The following is a 21,143-nucleotide window of genomic DNA, read 5'->3' on the forward strand; positions in this document are numbered from 1 at the left end:
CACCTAATTGATTTGAGATATGGTTGCAAACACATGCAATCCTGTCTTACGCACCAAGGAACAAACCCACTAAAAACTGCCAGATCAATCACAACTATAGAGTCACATTCCACCCAAAGGTTCCTCAAGTTAAGCTCCTTTGCCTTCATAAGACCCGTCATTAAGGCCATGAACACTGCCACATAGTTTGTTATATTACTGAGGAATCTCCCAAAAGAATATATCAATTGTGCATCATCATTCCTAAACATCACCAGCCCTTTGATCTCACCAGATTACCAAGGGAACATCCATCCACATTCAACTTGTCCAGTTAAGTGAAGGAGCACACCAGAATATCTCCGTAATGATAGGAGACTTTCGAGGACTAATAGGAATTCCTATTCTTCTTGAACTATAAGGTCTGCCACCGACGTTACTTGACCCCTAATGAAAGGCACTTGCTCCTTAGCTGCTGCTAATTAAAATATGTTTTAGAACATAAACTTCAAGCTGCCCTTGTCCTTCAAATCATCTCATGTTACTTTGCATCCACAGAAAATACAAAACTGGTCCTCAATGCTTCTTTAGAGAGACTCATTTCTCTTTTTCTATCCACTATGAAAATAAATCAATGACGGAATTACGATGTTGCCACATATAGCCATCGAGAAAGGACACTCCAAAAAAATATATATATGCGGCATAGATTTAGATGCCTTAGAGCATAAATTACACCTAGGAGGCATTGAAACTCCTCTCCCACAAACCATGTAATCTGTGGAAAGCTTTCGATGCATCATTCCTGTTAGATCATGAAACTTGAATGAATTTCATTGATAATATAAAGGGGTATTTATACAATGATATTAGTTGGACTTCCTATACATGGATACTCAATATAAGGTAAACTACCCTAAACACAAGATTGTATTCTCACAATATGAATAGGAGAATATTTGAGAATATTTAATCTCATCTATGACTGGAAGGTATGACTCATGCAATCCGACTCATGTGGAACATGTGCAAAATGTGACAATATGAGTATATCAAATATTTGAGAATATTTGATATCATCTATAACCGGAAGGTATGACTCTTGCAATCCAACCATGTGGAACATGTGCAAAATATGGTTCACATAATTCTTATGCTTCATAATTTCTAACCAAAAACTCATTGGTGAGGAAGCAATAACTTACTCCACACTATTGTAGACCATGGGACCTGAGGATTTCTTTTTCAAATTTCCTCCCATGCAGACTTCACCGAGATTAACTCTGAAGAAGAGGGACTCCACACACAAACATCATCCTCACCTTGAGATGGAATATTAATTTCAGAAACTTTTATAAAGATGTTATTCAAGGATATCAAATTAACATGTGGGAAAACCCACACACCATCAGAGATAAAGTCGGCCGCAGTTGTCTCACCACTAAATAGCCTCCCCTCTAAAACTGATTCTTCCTCAATCGAATGGTCACCCATCCACCTATTACAGCGTTCAATAGTGCCTTCCTGCTTATGGGTGTGGGGATATGAAACCCTATGCCGAATACCAAGTTTGATTAAATAGGAGGGGAGGGATCGGTATTCTCTACCCCAATTTGTCTGAATCGTTTTAATTGAGCAAGAAAACTGACACTCAACCAAAGAATGGAAATTTTAAAAGTAGAAAAAAAAAATCTGATTTTAAATTTAAAGGATAAAATCAAATAAATTTAGTGCAATCATCCGCAAATATAACAAAATAACGATGTGCTACTAAAAAAATAGTGGGGTGAGGACCTCATACATCACTAAAAGTTAAATCTAAATGCGAGGAACTATGAGAAGGTGTCTCGCAAAGATGTAGATGACTAGACTTTCCCATCTAACATACATGAGAGAGAGAGAGAGAGAGAGAGACTGATGAGGGAGCATAAGGCAGAGAACTCAATTATGAGTGCGACCCAAACTATGGTGCCAGTGAGCATAAGAGGAAACAACAGTAAGATTGGTAGAGAAGGAGAACGACACAGAGTAGAGCCCATTCTTACTCGCCCCAGAAAGGAGTATTTGCTTAGTCACCAGATCCTTCACAAGAAAATATGAGGAATGAAATTCAAAATAAATATCATTATCACGACAGAATTCTTGAACTAATAGCAGTGACTAAATGAGAGAGGGGATATGCAAAACATTAGAAAGAAAAAAAGAACGAGGAGGAGAGATAAGAGAAATAGAACCAACATGAGAGATTTGAGAGACCCTAATGATTGCCTACATGAAGTTGATTTCTACCTGTGTATTGTTCGAATGTAGAGAAAGAAGACAGATCTGGTACCATGATGAGTTGCACCAGTGTCAGGAATCAAAGAGGTGATGTAGGTTTAGGGTTGGTATGAAGGAGGAGGATGGGTGGCGTGGAGGGTTGGTGAGTGGCTTTGGAGCAAAGGGGTAGTGGGCATGAGGGGGGTTGTTAGGGCGTGGATAGAGGTTGGACATGGGGGGTTGGGGAGAATAGGTGGTTTGGGCTGGTTATCTCGGTTTTGCGAACGATGGTAGCAAGATTTCGCTTGATGATTGGTGCAACTACAGACAGTGCAAGGGCTGTGAGAAAAAGTATTAGAGTGGCCAAAACTATTTGCTCATCCATAGCCATGCCCTCTAAAGGAGATGTTTCCATTCCCACCAGAGAATAGGGCACCAATGCCGCGACTTTGGTGAGATTGATTGGCAGAAGCATATGTAGATGGATCAATAATAACACGATGAAATTGAACTAGGTTCTCGTGACTTATAAGAAGACCATGAAGTTCATTATAAGTGACTGGCTTTAGTATGGCCATCATAATGGAAGCAAGGGCATGATATTCTGAATGGAGAGATCTTAATATATGAATATTAAAGTCTTCAACTGGAATCTGGTTTTTAGACCAGATTTTAAAGGGAGGCATTGAGGGATAGAATCTTTGTTGTGGAAGGAGAGTTGAAAGCAGCATAAAGAGCATCTCAGATCTCCTTGCTAGTGGTCCGTCCAACTGCTAGTGGTAAAACATTCTCAGAGAGGGAGGCGATTAGTAAACTCATGATAGAGCATCTTATTCATGCCATAATTTATCTTGAGTAGGATCCTAAGGACAACAGAGGTCGCATGTAACTTAGTCATAGAGACATTATCCAGTGAGATATTGACAATTTAAGTTTTCCAATAAACATAATTTTTAGAACAAAGTTTGCATTGAGAGAGAGAAGATGATGCACCCTAGAGTGATTAATTGGCGAAGGTTGAGGCGCAGGGAGGAGGGGTAATGGAGGCAGCCATAGTGGATGTATAGGGCCTCACAAATAGAGGGAGAGAAGAGGGAGAAAGAGAAGGGGGAGAGAGATCCACTCGTTGGAGTCCACACGACTAAAGGAGTGAAAAAAATTATGTGTTGCGTAAGGCTCTTGATTCCATATTGAGAGTTGTAGTGTGAACCATATTCCGAGAATGAGTGTGTTACAATTAAGCCTATTTATATCTTCTAGGTTCAACAAACTAAGCTGATAATTTATAAATTTAATGTCAACTTGAGGTTATGTTTGCATAACCACTCTCAATAATACCCATTGAGAAGGAGAAACGCGTGTGAAGAGTGAGCTTTATTACACTTAGAAGGGTCAAACCCATTGAATTTTCAGAAAGTGACTTGGTTTTTTATCACTAAAAAAAATTTAATTCTTAAAATATAGAAAGACTTTTAAGAAAATACATCTAATTTGCTGTCACCAGTCCTTCCTAGAAAGCAATAGAATTTCAGATTTTGGGGAAAACAAATTGCAAGAAAGTTTGACCATGCTCAATCTTGTCGCTCTTTCAGCCGCTTTGCCAATATTATATGATGGAGATCATGAGTTTAGCTCTCCTCGATTATATTTAAAAAAGATAAAAATAAAATAAAAACTCTGATTTCCCTACCAATGAAACTTTATAGAAAGTTGATGCTTGATTTGGACTTGGGTCAATTTTATCAATAGTTTAATTCAAAGACAAACGTGGAGGAACTCACTACCCTGAAACAAGAATAAACCTGTAACGGAGACAAAAAAAAAAACTGACTAATATGGGAGGAAATTAGGTATGTTGCTGGTTTTCTGAAAATAGTGATTTAACCAATATGAGGGTTAGAATGAGAGAGGCATATGGAACTTTTACAAAAGAAGAAAGAGAGAGATAGATACAGATTTAGATGTGCCACTAGCCTTTTCCCAACTAATATAATGTAGAAATCATAATACTTGACAAAAGATGAAATCAAGAAAGGTACATCATGGCACCTGCCATGCATCTTAAATATTATTCTATTCATTTTGGCCCTCCCAGACCTTGTCTTGCATTAGGTTATTCTTTTTAAATTTTCAAGCCCCTCTAGAAATGTTGTTCAAGCAAAGACAACAATAAACATACAAACCAAAAAATAAGAACAAACTGAAAATCAAAGAGAGACCCAATCGAACAATCAAATAAAGCAGTTTGGCAACTTGGCATACATGTCCTCTGGAACTTCCTTCTACAGCGTCTCAATCCATCCAATCTCATCCGGTTTGTTGTCTTTAGTCAGCCAAATCTTGTATTGCAAACAAGAGAGGAACTCCACGAATTTTTTTTCAATTTTTTCCCTGATGACAAAGGAAGTAAAATGAAAGCCGAAAATTGTGATTTGTGAACCATTCTGATTACTAATATTGAGTACAATTCTTGGAGAAGTTAATTCACAAAAGAAAACCAAGGACCACAACACATACCTCAAATCCAGAAATCCAAGACCAGAGCAAACTACCCTGTTAATCTTTGACAACCCTGCAGACTTTATATTTGACAAACTTCTTAGTGAATTCCTCTGGCATTTTGGTCAACTTCAATTCATTGAGGGTCTTTGGTACTCGAGAAAGCTTCTTCAAGTTATTGCAAGTTCTAATCTTTAATTCCTCAATGTTTGGCATTGCTCCTTCTTCCACACTCCATTCCTGGAGTTCTTCAAGCTTCCAAATCCTTAAGACTCGAAGCTGACTAAACCCTCCTGATGAACAAACCATGTTCTGACCCTTAAAAGATTTAGAGCATAACCTAAGGAATTGTAGCTTGGGTAGCTTCTCTAATTTTGGCATTGGGTCTCCAGTTAGCTCAGATCCTGATAATGTCAGCGTGGTGAGATTTTCTGGTAATTTATTATGGAGATCAAATTGTAGTCCATTCAACCTTCCTAGCAAGTATAGATTGGTGAGCTCCTGGTTTTTGGTGACAAACTCCAAATCAGCTATAGTTTGGTTTTTGGCGTTCACCTTTAATGAACGGAGATGCTCCAATCCGTCCAACCAATGGCCCTGTACTTTCTCTTTTCGCGGCTGTTGATTGAACTGACATGCGAATCTCAGTTTCCTGAGATTAGTTAATCGACAAAGGCCATGATCCTTCTTCACAAGATCCAACTCATCTATAACTACCCCAGACAACGTCCGGAGATCACTCAAGTGACTTAACCATGAAACAAGTTCATTGGAATATTGTCCCTCGTTTAGATGAAGGTGTTGTAGTTTTTTCAATTTCTGAATAGACTCGGGATAATTACGGATAGAGGTGCATTTTGTATCTAGTGTTTGGAGTTTTAGCAAGTTACCTACACTTGAGGGGAGTGTGTCCAAGTAGGTCTCTCTTAATCCAAGGTACCTCAAGTTGATTAGCTCTCCAATTTCCTCAGGTAGACAAGGTTTATCGACACCTTCTAGATCAAGCACCCCAAGAAACTGCAACCCACCCTCCTTACTAATGCCTCTTTGGAGGAAGCGCCCTACGAACTGCCCGGGTCTATATCCTGCTGGAAAATTGAAGCACCAAAAAGAACAGAGTTTGATAGGAATTTACGTTACCGGTTTGCTGCTGCTGGTTATCATGATCATTCGTTGAATTCTCAGGAGGATGAGGATGGTTTGTGTCCAGATCATGAAACCAAACGCAACGATGATCATCATCACAAGAAATGTCGGGGGCATTGTTAAGTCTTAAAACCCTGGACATTGGCAGATCATGGGGAATGCTACATGTCTTTGCATTTCCATTGGAACCCACTTTTTCTGTTCGAATTATATCAAAATGTAGCAACTGTTGTAGACAGTAATCTGCAACTTCTTCCTCGGCAACTTCACCATATCTCTGTCCAAAGAATAAGCCCTCTGCAGCCCATGACAGAATAAACCTCCTTGCAGGGATCTCGATCTTAGTTGGAAAGAGGCCACAAAGGAAAGGAAGCACTTGCTTCACATGTGAAGAAGATATCATCTGACAAAGGAAGCCTGATCGATAAAAGCACCTGTGGGCATCATCTTCGATGAGACACATATCTGCGCCATGAAGCACACTTGACCACTCGCTAACGCTGGTAGGTATACTTGACACTAGATCTGCCAATTCTACAATGAACAGTGGTATACCCTTACATTTTTTCACCACCTTTCTTCCTATGGCTTCCAATTGAGGAGGGATGCGTGACTTCATGGTGTGAGAAGTAGTAGAGGTGTATACATCAGTACTTACTTGCCAGGGAGCTATGAATACCTTTCTTGTGAACAACTCCCAGCTATCTGCTGCACTTAGCACCCATAGCTGGTGAGGAAAGCCATCTGAATTGGCTAGATATGCGCACTCCACATCACGGGTTGTGAGCATTATCCTGCTCCCATTTTGTCCATCTGGGAATGCTTCTTTCAGATCATTCCAGACTTTGGTACCAGGTGCATCATCAATGACTATAAGATACTTCTTAGCCCTCAAGAATTCACACAGCCTCTTCTGCAATCCTCCTTCATGACCATCATCAGTTGTCTCTTGATCTTCTTGGAGTCTCATAACTTGTTTGCCAATTTTCTTCAAAATCACTCCCTTATCATGATTTCCCACAGCAGATGGACAAACCCAAGCTTTACAAGGAAAATGGTTATCCACATCACTGCTTTTGTAAACCTCCCATGCTAAAACTGTCTTTCCAATGCCTTGGATCCCAAAAACAGAGATAACCCAAAGATGATTTTTCTTCTTGTCCAACAGCCGTGTTTTCAGTAACTCCATATCATGTTTTAAACCGATGATAATATCCTCCTCTCTTTCATCATAATCAGCAGAAGATCGTATCCAATCTGACAGCTGCTTCCCCTGAGGATGGGATGATGACTCTTCTTCCCCTGCTGCTACTTTATTTGGATTTCCTTGGGAAGTTTCTCCTGCTTCATAGTCTCTTGAGAAATTGCTAGACAATTTTGCAAGCTTGCAATGCAATTCATGGATCTCTGACTCCATACTTTTCTGTGATTCCAATTTACATCGGGCATCGCTCTTATGGAAGCCACATTTCGTAAATAATGTTTCAACTCTCTTACTGAAGCCATACCTCTTAAACAATGTTTCAACTCTCTTACGGAATGCACACCTCGTAAACAATGTGTCTCTCCTCTTCCCCTTCCTCTCTCTCCCCTCCCTCCTCTTGTGCGCTGTCAAGCTGAGTGCATGGTTCACTATAGCAGCTTTTGCATCACGAACTATTCCCTCCAAATCCTTCACCAATTTCTGCTCCACATCATCTTGCTTTGCATTCTGTAGGGACCTTTGGACAACAGAAGGGACCTTTGGACAACAGAGAATTCAATGAAGAAGGGCAGTACTGCTTCTTCCACAGGTGGAAACTGAAACTTTACCTGCTTGACCAGGTAAGTAAATCCATCTATAAGGGAAAGAACGGCTGAGGCCATGGATATATATATATATATATATATATATAGAGAGAGAGAGAGAGAGAGAGAGAGAGAGAGAGAGAGAGAGAGAGAGAGAGAGAGAGAATTGCATTGCCACCCCCTGAACTTTGGCCCTTATTCAATGCCATCTCTTGGACTTTTCGAAACACCAAAGACACCCCCTGAAAATTCAAAAAATTTCAAACCAGTCCCTACCGTCAGCTGACTGTGTTAAATGAATGAAAGTCTGTAAGTTTTTCACAAAATGCCCAAAACACCCCCAGTTATTGTGAGAGGACAATATTGCCCTCCCTTTCCCTTCTTCTTCTAAACCCACACTATCCCTCTCACTCCTCACTCATACAAACAAGAAAGAAGAAGAAAACCTGCAAGTTGACCACTCCCCCTCCGGCGTGCGATTCTCAGACCATCTCCGGCGTGTGATGGGGAGATGGTCTGAGAATCACTCGATTCTCCCCTAGAGTAAGCAGCACAATGAAACAAACTCAAAAGAGAAACCCGAAAAATAGAGAAGGAGCTGGAGAGAGAGAGAGAGAGAGATGTGGGGGGAAACCTCAGAAAACGCAAGTAGTATTGAGGTAACAAACTCCTCAAAAACCAGAGATGATGTGAATCACCAAAACTTCAGGAGAAGGGAAATGGGTATGTGAGGAACGTGATCGAAGTCCCTTCACTTTACTGAATAGTCCTGAATAAGAAGGACCAAATGCATGAACATCGGAAATATTCCGGTAGGATTTCACTCAGTGTACGTCAGGAAGTCTCGTTGGCGGTATCTTATCAGGTCCGATATCATTGACCACCCTCTATTCCTTGAACTTGTGGAGAAATCAGAAGAGTCGGATGCAATAACCTCAGGTGCGAAGTGGTATTGTTCGAACACATGCTTTGAATGCTGGAGAACGCAGAGCCACAACCAGAGTCTTTAGATGAGCTCATCGAGTTCTACGCTTGCTGATGAAGGAATAAAAATGACATAATTCTATTCTTCACCCACACACGAGAGTATAAATTTCTAAATTTTTTTCCTTTCGGTAATAACAATTGAAGTTTAGCAAGTAAATTGAGTCCCCATTAATTGTGAACTGTGAGGATTAAATTTAGCACATTTCATATCTATTAATCTTAGAGGACGTGGAAGTCTTGAATCTTGATGGGGATTTGTATTTCTCTTTAATTTCCTTATTATTGTAAGTCTATTTTTTTTGCCCCCAATCTGGGTTATATTCTTCCGTTGGTTAGTTGTTTTGGGTCATATCTGATCATCCCTATCTATGGTTAGTTGTTTTGGGTCATATCTGATCATCCCTATCTATGGTTTTAGATTTAGATTTAGAGTATTGGAACTGGATTGGTTTTCAGAGGTAGGTGGTGTGTAGAACTCATACAGCTCATCAGTTCAATGAAGAATACAGCTACCTCAGTTCATCGTGGACTTGCCTTAACTACTATTTGGGTTCGTAGTTTCATTCATAGAATGAAACAGAACGAATGAGGATGGATGATCTGCGAACTGATCATAACTGTTACAGATTTATACTATATAATAGAAATAGAAGAACCCTCTCAACCTCCTCTAAGCCAAAAAGGTATTCAATGGACATGTTTGGCTTTCCTTTGTGAGTTGTAACAAAGCATTCCAATTTCCAATGTATCCAGCGTTCCTAAAACTTGAAATGACCTTGCTTGCCTCTAAATGTATGACTGAAACAGAAGAAAAAAATTAGTCTATAATTTCCTTTGATATCCAGCGTACACTGGGTGAAATCCTACCACTGGTCCTCTCCTCAGTTCTCGCCTTTAACAGTGATTCCGGCCATATAATTTCCTTTGGCATATCTTATTACCTCTCAGCATCGACCATGGATATTTTCCCCCATGAAACCTTGTCACTGCGAATGTCTCAATCAACAAAATACTGACTCAAGTGCACTGGCGTTTCCCTAGATGCATGTACATAAACAATGAATCTGAGAATGGCACGCCGGAGGGGAGTGGTCAAGTTGCAGGTTCTCTTCTTCTCGGTTTGGGGCTTTCATTGTTCGTATGAGTGAGGAGTGAGAGAGAGATTGTGGGTTTAGAAGAAGAAGGGAATCACGCCGGTGAGGAGGCGGTCTGAGAATCGCACGCCGGAGGGGAGGGGTCAACTTGCGGGTTTTCTTCTTCTTCCTTGTTCGTATGAGTGAGAAGTGAGAGGGATAGTGTGGGCTTAGAAGAAGAAGGGAAATGGAGGGCAATATTGTCCTCTCACAATAGCTGGGGTTGTTTTGGGTATTTTGTGAAAAAACTAACAGACTTTCATTCATTTAACACAGTCAGCTAACGGCAAGGACTAATTTGAAATTTTTTGAATTTTCAGGGGGTGTCTTTGGTGTTTCGAAAAGTCCAAGGGATGGCATTGAATAAGGGCCAAAGTTCAGTGGGTGGCAATGCAATTTTCTCATATATATATATATATATATATATTTGTCTCTTCCTTCACAGAGGAAACAAATGGATACAGAAGGATATAACACTACGAGGGCGATTCAATTTCAGTCCATGTTGGAGTTGATCAAGATTCAAGTGGCTGGATCTCCAAGTCAAATGATAGTCCAAATGAATGAAGATCAATCCGATTTAAGTGTGTGAATCTTTACCCAAAAAATAAAAAATAAAACTTCAAGTGAACTTTGACCTTCACTTATGGTCTTTGAAGCTGTGGGGCCAGAATTGTAATTATACTTTGCAGCAATCTGAAGCAACATATGCAGGGATTTGTTCTAACCTTCTTCTTCTTAATTGCTCCTGTGGATGATTGGATAAAAGTGAATACGGATGGTTGTTCACTAGGAAATCTTGGCAGGGCAGGTATAGGAGGTGTGTTTCATAATAGAAACTCTTAATTTCAAAGTGATGATTGGAGTTGAGACCAATTTTGAGGCAGAATTTTTGGCAATAATAAAAGGTTTGGAACAGGCAAAAGCCATGGGAATTCAGCACTTGTGGGTGGAGTGTGACTCTATTGCTATGGTTTTATTCATCTCCAAAGGAGTGGTGCCATGGATTTGTCGTCAGCGGTGGAGTGGGTTGATTCCATTCCTAGCCTCAATTGAATGGAAAATCACTCACTGTTATAAGGAAACAAATTCGATTGTGGATTTCCTTGTTAAGTTGTTGGCAAAATATAACATTTATGATCCCATCACTCCTTGGCCAGTGATGGTTAAAGTGGATTTGGATATGGACGCCTCAAAACGTCCTTGCTATCATTGGATCTAATGTCTTATTATTATTTTTTTTCTAATTTCGGGGTGTTTTGGTCCAACTCCCTACTGATGGCAAAGCCAAAGATGGGGTATTTGGGCTCGTCCTGTGTAACTTCTTACTGAGCACTTTTTTAGTGCATGTAATTATTTGTGTTTCCTTTTTTCCCCTTTTGTATATTGTTTCAATTTTTAATACATATGATTTTCTAACGGAAAAAAAAAAAAAAAAAAGACTAGGTGTTATATGGTTTGCAACAAGTAAACATTCATCTTTATTTTATTGGCTCTGAAGCTGTGGGGCCAGCATGCCTACCCCTTTATTCTTTGCAGCTGTCTGAAGCAACATAGGAACTGTTCTAACATTTTTATGTTTGGGTACAAGTCCTAACTTTTCTATTAATTGCAATACAGATGTTAAAAAAAAAAATATGTATATAGTAGGAAAATTGTATTGTTTGTAAAACCAAGTGAACTTTCACTTTACTTTATGGGCTTTTCTGTGGGGTCAGCATTCCTAATTATTCTTTGCAGCTATCCTAAGCAACGTATTAGGGAATTGTTCTAACCTTTCTATAAATTGCAATACAGACAAACAAAGAAGAGGAGAAACCCTTGGGACATTCCTCCAAAAACTGACCACCATCCCTCTTTGTCGTAGATGGATTCATAAACAATCATATCCTCTATTTTTCTTCCCTTTCTTCTTTTATCTTCAAACTCCTCAAGAGGCACAGAGTTTGGAGGGGACATGATGAAAACCACGGAGTGATTGGTCAGCAAGCATGAGTTGAACCGTTGAAGAAGAGTCTGCTCTTTCAAAGTTACGAACTGAATTTTATTGTCTTAAAAGCAGAGTCAACAATGCTGATAACCCGTAAGTTATATCATAATTATCCATTTCTTTGTTTGTTTCTTCACCTTTCTCTTCGTTTTCTTATTCGTTGAAATTCTATAAGTAATGCACCCATTGTTCTGTGCTTTGTTGAATATATTTGTTATGGTCCAAGTTTTCCTAAGGTCACATCTGTTCATCATGGGCCTCGTGGGCCTCGTGGGCCTCGTGACCTCATGATATAGGTGAAAGGGGGTCACATTTGGACTATTCCCTCGTTCAGCCACCCATGTAAGATAACTTTGTTCATTTGTTATTCATCTAAAAAATAATAAAATTTGACTGATGTCCGGGTTGCAGCGAAGTAGCAAAAGAAATGCACCCATTGTTCTCTCTCTCTTATTTTGGTCAATTATTATAATGAAGAAACTACAATTGCTGCTGCTGCTGAGTAATTTTGATTGTAAATTCTAAGTCTTCTTATTAATTCATATCATTAACTCATATTCCCTAATCAATGACTTTTGACTACATGCTTGGAAATATCAACCAGTTGGATCAATCCTTCTCGATCTGATTTAATTTGAACCTGGTTAGGAAATTTTCTTATCCGATCTGATAATCTAATGGGTCACTGACATATTGATCAAAATTCCAATCCAATCCGATGTGATTATCTTATAACTTTATTAGCATTTAACCCATGCTATGCATAGGAAATATTTGGGCATTAGTATTTTTTGTTATGTTCTTTTAACATCTGAGATGTTCGGAAAGTGTAGCATATTCGGAGACCTAGATTCTGTTTCTTTATTTTAGATGTTCTATGTTCTCTTACGCTGCTAATGGTATTGCTATAGGTGGAGGTTGCTCTTAAGCTTTGTTAATATATCTTGTAATTTATTTTCATTTGTTTTTTCTTTTAATAGAAATGATCATTTAGGGGGGAGGGAGAAAAGCAGGTTAATGTGATTTTGACATCAAAGAATAGATTTGTATCTTCAAGAGAGGGGATGGGGGTGGGGGGTGGGGGGTGGGGTGGGGTGGGGTTGGGAGAAGCCTACAGTCGTCATTAGCAATCAAACTAAACAAAAATACAGCTATCAAGTTTTTCTTTAACCTGGTGTACCAATAATTTCTTCAACCCCCTCCCCCCCTCACCAACTTTATTGTAGCTGGATGGGACTCTTCTGCCAATCAAGTCTAGATTTACTCTTAAAAAAAAAAAAAAAAAAAAAAAAAAAAAAAATTCTAATTTTACTCTTAGTACAAAAGTGGGGGAGAGATTATGACCCCTGATTGACAAGAATCTCTTCCCCATGATTGAAGAGAAATTTTCTTCAAAATTCCATAGTATTGCTGATGGAAAAGAACTCATCATTTTACTTTTACCCTTAAAAAAATTTACATTACCAAAAAAAAACTAAAAATAACAATAAGGAAGTTTTATTAATTAAAAAAGAAAACAAAAAAGAAAAGGCAAGGGTTACAACAATCTACCAAAAGAATCTTTGGATGGACAAACTCTGTTCTATCATGTGGAAGAATGATGTGATAAATATGATAGTTGGATATCTAGATGATAGTCTAAGTCAGCTATTTGTGATTTTTTTTTTTTTAAACTTCACACTCAATCTTTTACCCTGTAAGAATGACAATCCACCATATATGTATTACCTTGCTTTCTTTGGTAGTCTTTTTTTTTATTATTATTATTCTTTATTTTAATTTCACTTGACAAACTTTGATTGGTCTAAAATTTGACATGCAAGGGACCTTGTGGTCTATCTACCCAGAAAATTTCAGTACCATCTTTGCTGCCAAATGACAAAATAAAGTGGAGTTCTACATTGATTTCATATTTATGTCATCATCTAGCATAGATGCCTCCAAAAGAAAAACCAACAAAGCGTGTTTGTAAATTATATTCTTTTTTTAAAGTAATAGGAGGATGAATAGTTCATTTTACTTGCTATGCTTTTAATTTGTTTGATTAGGTTTCTCCCCTTTGCTTGTCCTTATGGCTTGTATATTGTTTATATATATATATATATATATATTCATTCACCTAAAAAAAAAACACTAAAAACGTAAAAACAAAATATGAGAGAGAGAAGTGAGTTTTTGTTGGAAAATGTATTTTAAAAGGAAGTTTCAAAATTCCTTCGTATGCTTTTCAACTTTTGATTTTCGTTTTTCCTTCTCACAAGGTTTCTTCCTTTGACATATTCGGATTTTTTTTTTGAAATGAAAAATATATGAAACGAGAAATAATACAACAAACAAAACCTAAACTGACTAAGCAAGGGCAAAGGCCCTACCCATCAAAAGCCAACCCAATAGGCGAGGGACTAAACAAGCCAGCCCTAAGAAGGAACACACCAGGAAACCAAAAGAGAAATGGAGGAGGGGAGATTTTTTGGGAATTTACTTAGATCAAAGTTGACCTCCAACCTTCCTAGCAAGTATAGATTGTTGAGTTCCTTGTTGGTGACAAACTCCAAATCACCTATAGTTGCCAATTGATTTTTATAGTCTTTGGCTCTCACCTTTAATGAACGGAGTTGCTCCAATTGCTCCAAAAATTTTATTGTCCCTGCTTTTCTCTGTGGATTGAGCTGACATGTGAATCTCAGTTTCCTGAGTTTAGTTAACCTACGAAGAAGATAAAAAAGATCAAACTCCTCTACAACTATGCCAGACAAGGTCCTGAGATCACTCAAGTGATTCAACCGTGAAACAAGTTCACTAGAATGTTGTCCCTCGTTCAGATGAAGGTGTCTTAGTTTTTTCAGTTTCTGAATAAAACGATGGTAATTACGGACATAAGTGTGTTTTGTATCAAGAGTTTGGAGATTCACCAACTTGCCTACATTTGAGGGGAGTGTCTCCAAGTAGGTCTCTCTCAATCCAAGGTACCTCAAGTTGATTAGCTCTCCAATTTCCTCAGGGAGGCAAGGTCTAAACACACCTTCTAGATCAAGCACCCCAAGAAACTTCAATCCACCTTCACTAATGCATCTCCCAAGAAAAAGCCCTACTTTCTGTCCTGCTTCATATCCTCCTGGAAAATTAAAGCACCATAATGAAAAGAGTGTTTTGCAGAAATTTGCATTACCATGATCATGATCAGGGTGATCATCAGAATGAGTAGCATGCTCTGGATTCTCAGGGGGTTGATGAGAATGAGATTGTTCTGGATAATGAAACCAAACGCAGCGATGATCATCATGAGAAGAGTTGCGCGCAATATTAGTACTTAAAACCCTGTGCTTAGGCAGATCACAGGGAATGCTGCATGTCTTGGCATTTCCATTTGAGCTCACTTTTACTGTTCGGATTACATCAAAATGTAACAATTGTTGTAGACAGTCATCTGCAACTTCTTCATCTGCAAGTTCACCATAGTGTTGTCCAAAGAATAAGCCCTCTGCAGCCCATGACAGAATAAACCTCCTTGTAGGGATTTCGATCTCATTTGGAAAGAGTTCCAGAAGGCAAGGAAGCCCCTGTTTCACATGTGAAGATATCATCTTATCAAGGAAGCCTGATAGACTAAACCAGAGATGGGCATCGTCTCCTTTGAGAAGTATATCTGCACAATGAAGTACACTCGACCACTCACTAGCATTGACAGATCTAGTTGACACTAGATCTGCCAATGCTACAATTAACAGGGGTATACCCTTACATTTTTTTCACCATCTTTCTTCCAATAACTTCCAAATGAGGAGGGATGCGCAAGTACTTCATGGCATCAGAAGTAGTAGTAGTAATAGTAGTAGCAGAGGTAGATGTATCAGTACTACTTACTTCTGATGGAGCTCCGAATACCTTTCTTATGAACAACTCCCAACTATCTGCTGCACTTAGAACCCATAGCCGGTGAGGACTGCCATCTGAATTGGCGAGATACGCGACCTCCATGTTGCGTGTTGTGAGAATTATCCTACTCCCATTTTGTCCATTTGGAAATGCTTCTTTCAGATCATTCCATACTTTGGTACAAGGTACATCATCAATGACTATAAGATACCTCCTCTCTCAAAAATTCTGTGAGCTTTTTCTGGACTGCTTCTTGCCCGCGGTTAGGGACTGCTTCTTGCCCTTGCACCATGAGGTTTTGTTTTTGTTTCTTTATTTTAATATGTTTTTCATTAAAAAAAATAAAATATATTGCTTCTAGCTATTATCTGTTTGCTTTTTCTTTTATTCCCTTCTTTGTTTACTCTTTTTTTTCCTTTCACTTTACTTTTAGCTTTTTTTTTTTTTTTTTTGGCCGTGGTGTGGGGTGGGGGAGTGGGGTAAAGATGACTACTGCTTTATACATTCAAAAAATGGGTTCAATTTCTATTTTTTATTTTTTCACTTTAATTGTAAATAGGTGCAGCCTAAAAAACCATATGGCCGGATCGGAGGCTTCTTCAGCCATCTCCTCCATTATAAACAAGAGTCATAGGAAAGTAGTGTAAATTTCTGTTACTGGTTTGTGGTGAGGGTTGGGGGAGCAGATATGGCAGAAACTGAAATCGCTCCTTTCCTGAATAAACTGGGATACATGCTGTTAGCTGAGGCTGATTTGCTTCAGGAAGTTAAGGATGATGGCCAACTCTGGTTGCTGCATTCCATGTTAACAAGGCTAACACCCTTTCTAATGGAAGTCGAGAGGAAGCAAAGCAAATGCTTCCTGAAGGACATAAAAGAAGCCATTGATGAAATCATAAACCTTATCCATAAGGCTGAAGATGTTGTTGATTCATATTTGAACACTATAAGAAAAGGCCTGCGGACGGATAAAGCTCATCGTGAAGTTGGAAGCCAAATTATTGGAATGGTGGAAAGGCTCAAGAGACTGCATCAGATGATCCTTGATACTCGTGCCGCTGCTTCCGCATCAAAGAGGCCATTGACGACGAATGAGGATAGCAATGATGTGGTAATAGGCCAGGAAGATGAAGAAAAGAGGATGATAGAACTGCTGCTGCCCAAGGGTGAGAATACTACTACTCAGCGTAACGTTATTCCCATCGTTGGGCCTGGAGGTATTGGGAAGACGACTCTTGCTCGAAGAGTTTATAATGACCCAACCATTGTGGAACACTTCCCTTGTCGTTTATGGATTCAGGTATCTAGCGACTACAAGTTGGAAGAGTTGTTGCAGAACATCATAGAGCAAATAAAGCGTTCTACAACAGCTCCTCCTCATGTTGCTGCTGCTGAGAGAAAGGAGACATGCCGCCTTAAAGATTTGGCCATTGAAACCTACAAGCTTCTGAAGACTACTCCCACCAGGTACCTTATTGTTTTTGATGATGTTTGCACAACCCAATTCTGGGCTGATATTCATATGGTTTTTCCAAAGAAGAAAGTAATTGGTGGAAGTAGAATAATTTTCACTACGCGGCATGATGATGTGACTTCACATACTGCGAGGCCAAGTAGGCCTCCCTTTTATTTGCTACAACTTTCGAAGGAGGATAGTCAAGAGCTTTTCCGCAAGAGAGTTGGCTGGAATCTATTAGATTCTCAGTCGGGCCAACAATGGCAAGCATGGGTAGATGCATGTGGTGGAGTACCTCTTACAATAATTTCATTAGCAGACGAATACAACCGTCTCGTTTCATTAGCAGCAGATCACAACAAAAATGATGATGATGACGATGATGATGGTGCTGGCGATGGAAAAGGCAAAGGCAAAGGCAAAGGCAAAGCTGATGGTGATGGTGACGGCTCCAGCTCTGATAAAGATCCATTATTGCAGATGGAAATTTGGAAATGGATTTATCACAGCCTACCACATCACTTGAAAGTGTGTCTCTCCTATTTATCTGGTCTCAAAGAGGAGTGGTATCCCTGTTCTGATTTCAAGGGATTGATAGTTGCAGATGGTCTCGTAAAACCACCATCAACAGTAACAGCAATAGCAACAGCAACAGCAGCAGCAGAACTCGAAGATCTTGCTGAGGAATATCTGAATGAGCTTCTCAGTAGAAATCTGATTCATGTTTATAGTACTAGTTTCGATGGGTGCATAAAGGAAATTACGATTTCCCCTGCTGCTACTGCTGCTGCTGCTGCTGCTGCATCTTCCAGTACATCAATGAAGTTAAAAGTTCACTCTTTGTTCAAGTGTTCAGGGACAACAATGCCAAAACTAGACTTTGATCATATTCACCATGTTCTAAAGTGGCGAGGGATACATATAGACTGGGATAAGCATATTCGAGAGTTCAAGTCCTCGGATTCGGATCCAAAATTGCCAGAAGAAGCTCTTCCATTTTTCCAAATGCCAGAACTAGACTGGAAGCTGATTCCAAAAATCGATGAAATGCCATTGCCAGAAAATCTTACTATTCAAGATTTGAAGTCGTGGGGAACAACGCTGACAAAAGCAGAATTGAAGAAGATTGTTCAAGATTTCATCTCTGTTAGGGTGTTGGATTTAATGAGAATACCATCCAACTGCTTTCCCTGCAGAATCAATCGGTTGATTCATCTAAGATATTTGCGATTGCATATTAGATATGGGGAACCCAATTCCCGCACCCACAGTGGAGATACAGATTATGCGCTTGTTGCAGAGTCCCTGAACGACCTCTGGAACCTACAGTTTCTCAAAGTTACTTGCTCTTTCCTTCCTATAAATTTTGGGAACATTATGAGGTTTGGAAAGTCGGTTGTCCTTAATGATAAGGTTTATAAAGGAGAGAAGAAGGAAATGCAGTCCAGGAGGATTTTTCAAGAGCTTGAAAAGAACAAGTATAGATCACAATTTTTGTTCCCCATACAATTTTGGAAGATGAGACAACTAAGGCATCTTAGGTTGCCTGGTATCATTCTTGATCCAATTTTCATTGATAAAGTAGAAGTGAATGCTGATCGGAGCATGATATTAAAGAATCTCCAAACGCTGGAAGGTTTGGATGCTGAGTTTTGCATGGACAACATACTGTCTATGATGCCCAATCTAGTTAAATTACGTCTACGTGGGAAAATATTTGTGTTTTATGATCAGTTAGCTCAAGTTTTTGCTCTATTGAAGCACCTTCAAAGACTAAAGTTGGATGGTAATACGATGGATTTCAATTTTGAATCTGATTCTATTTCAACCGTTTCCAGTGTGTCACTAGGTATAAGTTGGAAATATTTCCCCAAAACATCACCCATCTCACCCTGAAATGCACTTACATCGCTGTGGAATACTTGATGCCGGCACTGCAGAAGCTACAAAATCTTTGTGTTCTCAAGTTAGGATTTGGATCTATGATCTGGGAAGATGATGGTAGTTTAGATTTTGAGAGTGATGTCAATGGGGGGTTTAGGCAGCTCAAGTTCTTGGAACTCAAGGATTTGTTTATGTTAAAGAAGTGGAAATTGTCTAAAGGTGTGATACCAAGTCTTCAAAAGCTAGCTGTCTTAAATTGTTCCAAGCTAGAGGGTCTCCCAATTGAAGCTCTAGAGGCTATCTCTACTTTGCAAGAGTTGGTGATAGATGAGCAACCCACTGATGGTGTATCAGCTGATGCAAAACTTATTCAGGAACATATCGGAAAGGATCGGCTTAACTTCGACAATTCCATCGTCACTGAAAAATGGCTGGTAAGAGTAATAATTAGTATTCCTTCTTAAGTAGTAGTAGTATCACATTGTCGATCCTCTATTTTTTGTTTCACAAGTTCTTCCTATTTCTAAATTTGTTATTTCTTTGTTGAGATAAGGTTTTATGTCCAAGAGCGGCCCACAAACACAGGGGCAAGTAATGATCACGGTGCCCATCTTGGGGTGCATGCCCTTGAATCTAAACACAAGGGTTGCTCTCGGACAAAAAACACTTGCCCTTATTTATTTTACCCTTTTCGTCTTTCTTTTTCTTTCAAGGCTTCTTTCAGTTTTTTACGTGATATTTTTCTAATCATCTAGACTTTTTTTTCCCACATTTGCCACCTAAAAAAAATTTTACCATAATACTTTTCTGTATTCTTTCCAACCACACATTGATAGATTACTATTGATTCTTATTAAAATCTTATCCAATAGATTTGATTTTTGGTATTCATTTTTTGTAGGTCCGACTCTGAGCTGAGTAATTATAATTGGAGGTGACCCAATGGGTATCTTTGAGTACTAGTAGTTTCTTTATCTGCTTCGTCATTTCCTTAAAATAATGTTGTGTTTTAATTTTCATGATGATGGCATTGCAATAAAGTTTGATTTAGGTGGCTAGGAGAAGAAAAATACATATCCTAAGTTTGGCAATGTAACTGGTTTGGATTTTCCAAAACGATGGTTGTTATTTCTTTTCAGCTTTTCATTTGTGTTGTATGTTATGCTACAGTTCCTTTGTGTTTCTGTAGTTCTTGAGTTAGATGTGCTATTTTTAATGATGTTGAATAACTATGTATGAAAGATTTTTGTTCCACCCAACCGAACCTAGCCTAGCCTTTTCTTGGAAAAAAAAAAACTTTGATCCAGTATGGCCACTTTTTTTTTACTAATAGGTTATTTGTATTAATTTAAATATTTATATATATATATATATAAAACTCCTATGGAGAGCGAGACCATACTCCGCACCTTCAGCATTGCCATCAGTAAAGGGACAGCACACCTTAAGAAATCAGGAAACTAAAGATTGTAAAACCAATATCTCGGTCTAGAACATGCATCCACCCTTAGCTCTTCTTGTAACCACAAGGGCAACACCGGATAATTTGTAGAATTCCCATCTTTCGCTGCAGATTTTACAAGTTAATCTGTTATAGTATTTGCTTCCCTAAAACAGTGAGGTAGCTTCCACCTAATTGATTTGAGATATGGTTGCAAACACATGCAATCCTGTCTTACGCACCAAGGAACAAACCCACTAAAAACTGCCAGATCAATCACAACTATAGAGTCACATTCCACCCAAAGGTTCCTCAAGTTAAGCTCCTTTGCCTTCATAAGACCCGTCATTAAGGCCATGAACACTGCCACATAGTTTGTTATATTACTGAGGAATCTCCCAAAAGAATATATCAATTGTGCATCATCATTCCTAAACATCACCAGCCCTTTGATCTCACCAGATTACCAAGGGAACATCCATCCACATTCAACTTGTCCAGTTAAGTGAAGGAGCACACCAGAATATCTCCGTAATGATAGGAGACTTTCGAGGACTAATAGGAATTCCTATTCTTCTTGAACTATAAGGTCTGCCACCGACGTTACTTGACCCCTAATGAAAGGCACTTGCTCCTTAGCTGCTGCTAATTAAAATATGTTTTAGAACATAAACTTCAAGCTGCCCTTGTCCTTCAAATCATCTC

At 38.9% G+C, this 21,143-nt stretch overlaps 4 protein-coding genes across 4 annotated transcripts in view; 3 read left to right on the forward strand and 1 right to left on the reverse strand.

Annotated features, from left to right (window-relative positions):
• Positions 1-4,764: 4,764 nt before the first annotated feature.
• LOC122074279 (putative disease resistance RPP13-like protein 3) lies at positions 4,765-15,759 on the reverse strand. The gene is made up of 4 exons (XM_042639115.1): positions 15,535-15,759; positions 14,382-15,341; positions 5,878-7,624; positions 4,765-5,846 (listed from the first exon to the last, which is right to left on the reverse strand). Exons 1-4 carry the CDS (start codon positions 15,757-15,759, stop codon positions 4,795-4,797), a joined length of 3,984 nt encoding a protein of 1,327 aa, XP_042495049.1. The 3' UTR covers positions 4,765-4,794.
• LOC122074280 (disease resistance protein RPP13-like) lies at positions 11,740-19,009 on the forward strand. Its single transcript, XM_042639116.1, has 2 exons — positions 11,740-11,874; positions 16,223-19,009. Exon 2 carries the CDS (start codon positions 16,346-16,348, stop codon positions 19,007-19,009), a length of 2,664 nt encoding a protein of 887 aa, XP_042495050.1. The 5' UTR covers positions 11,740-11,874; positions 16,223-16,345.
• Positions 11,870-21,143, forward strand: part of LOC122072718 — a 100,374-nt gene continuing 91,100 nt past the window's right edge. The window contains exon 1 of the mRNA XM_042637104.1: positions 11,870-12,123. The gene's annotated coding sequence lies outside the window, so the exon portion shown is untranslated. The remainder of the gene's footprint in view (positions 12,124-21,143) is intronic.
• Positions 18,967-20,159, forward strand: LOC122072721 (inactive disease susceptibility protein LOV1-like). Its single transcript, XM_042637108.1, has 2 exons — positions 18,967-19,431; positions 19,899-20,159. Exons 1-2 carry the CDS (start codon positions 19,039-19,041, stop codon positions 19,908-19,910), a joined length of 405 nt encoding a protein of 134 aa, XP_042493042.1. The 5' UTR covers positions 18,967-19,038; the 3' UTR covers positions 19,911-20,159.

Source organism: Macadamia integrifolia, chromosome 3 (genome assembly GCF_013358625.1).
Source record: "Macadamia integrifolia cultivar HAES 741 chromosome 3, SCU_Mint_v3, whole genome shotgun sequence".
Classification (NCBI taxonomy): domain Eukaryota; kingdom Viridiplantae; phylum Streptophyta; class Magnoliopsida; order Proteales; family Proteaceae; genus Macadamia; species Macadamia integrifolia.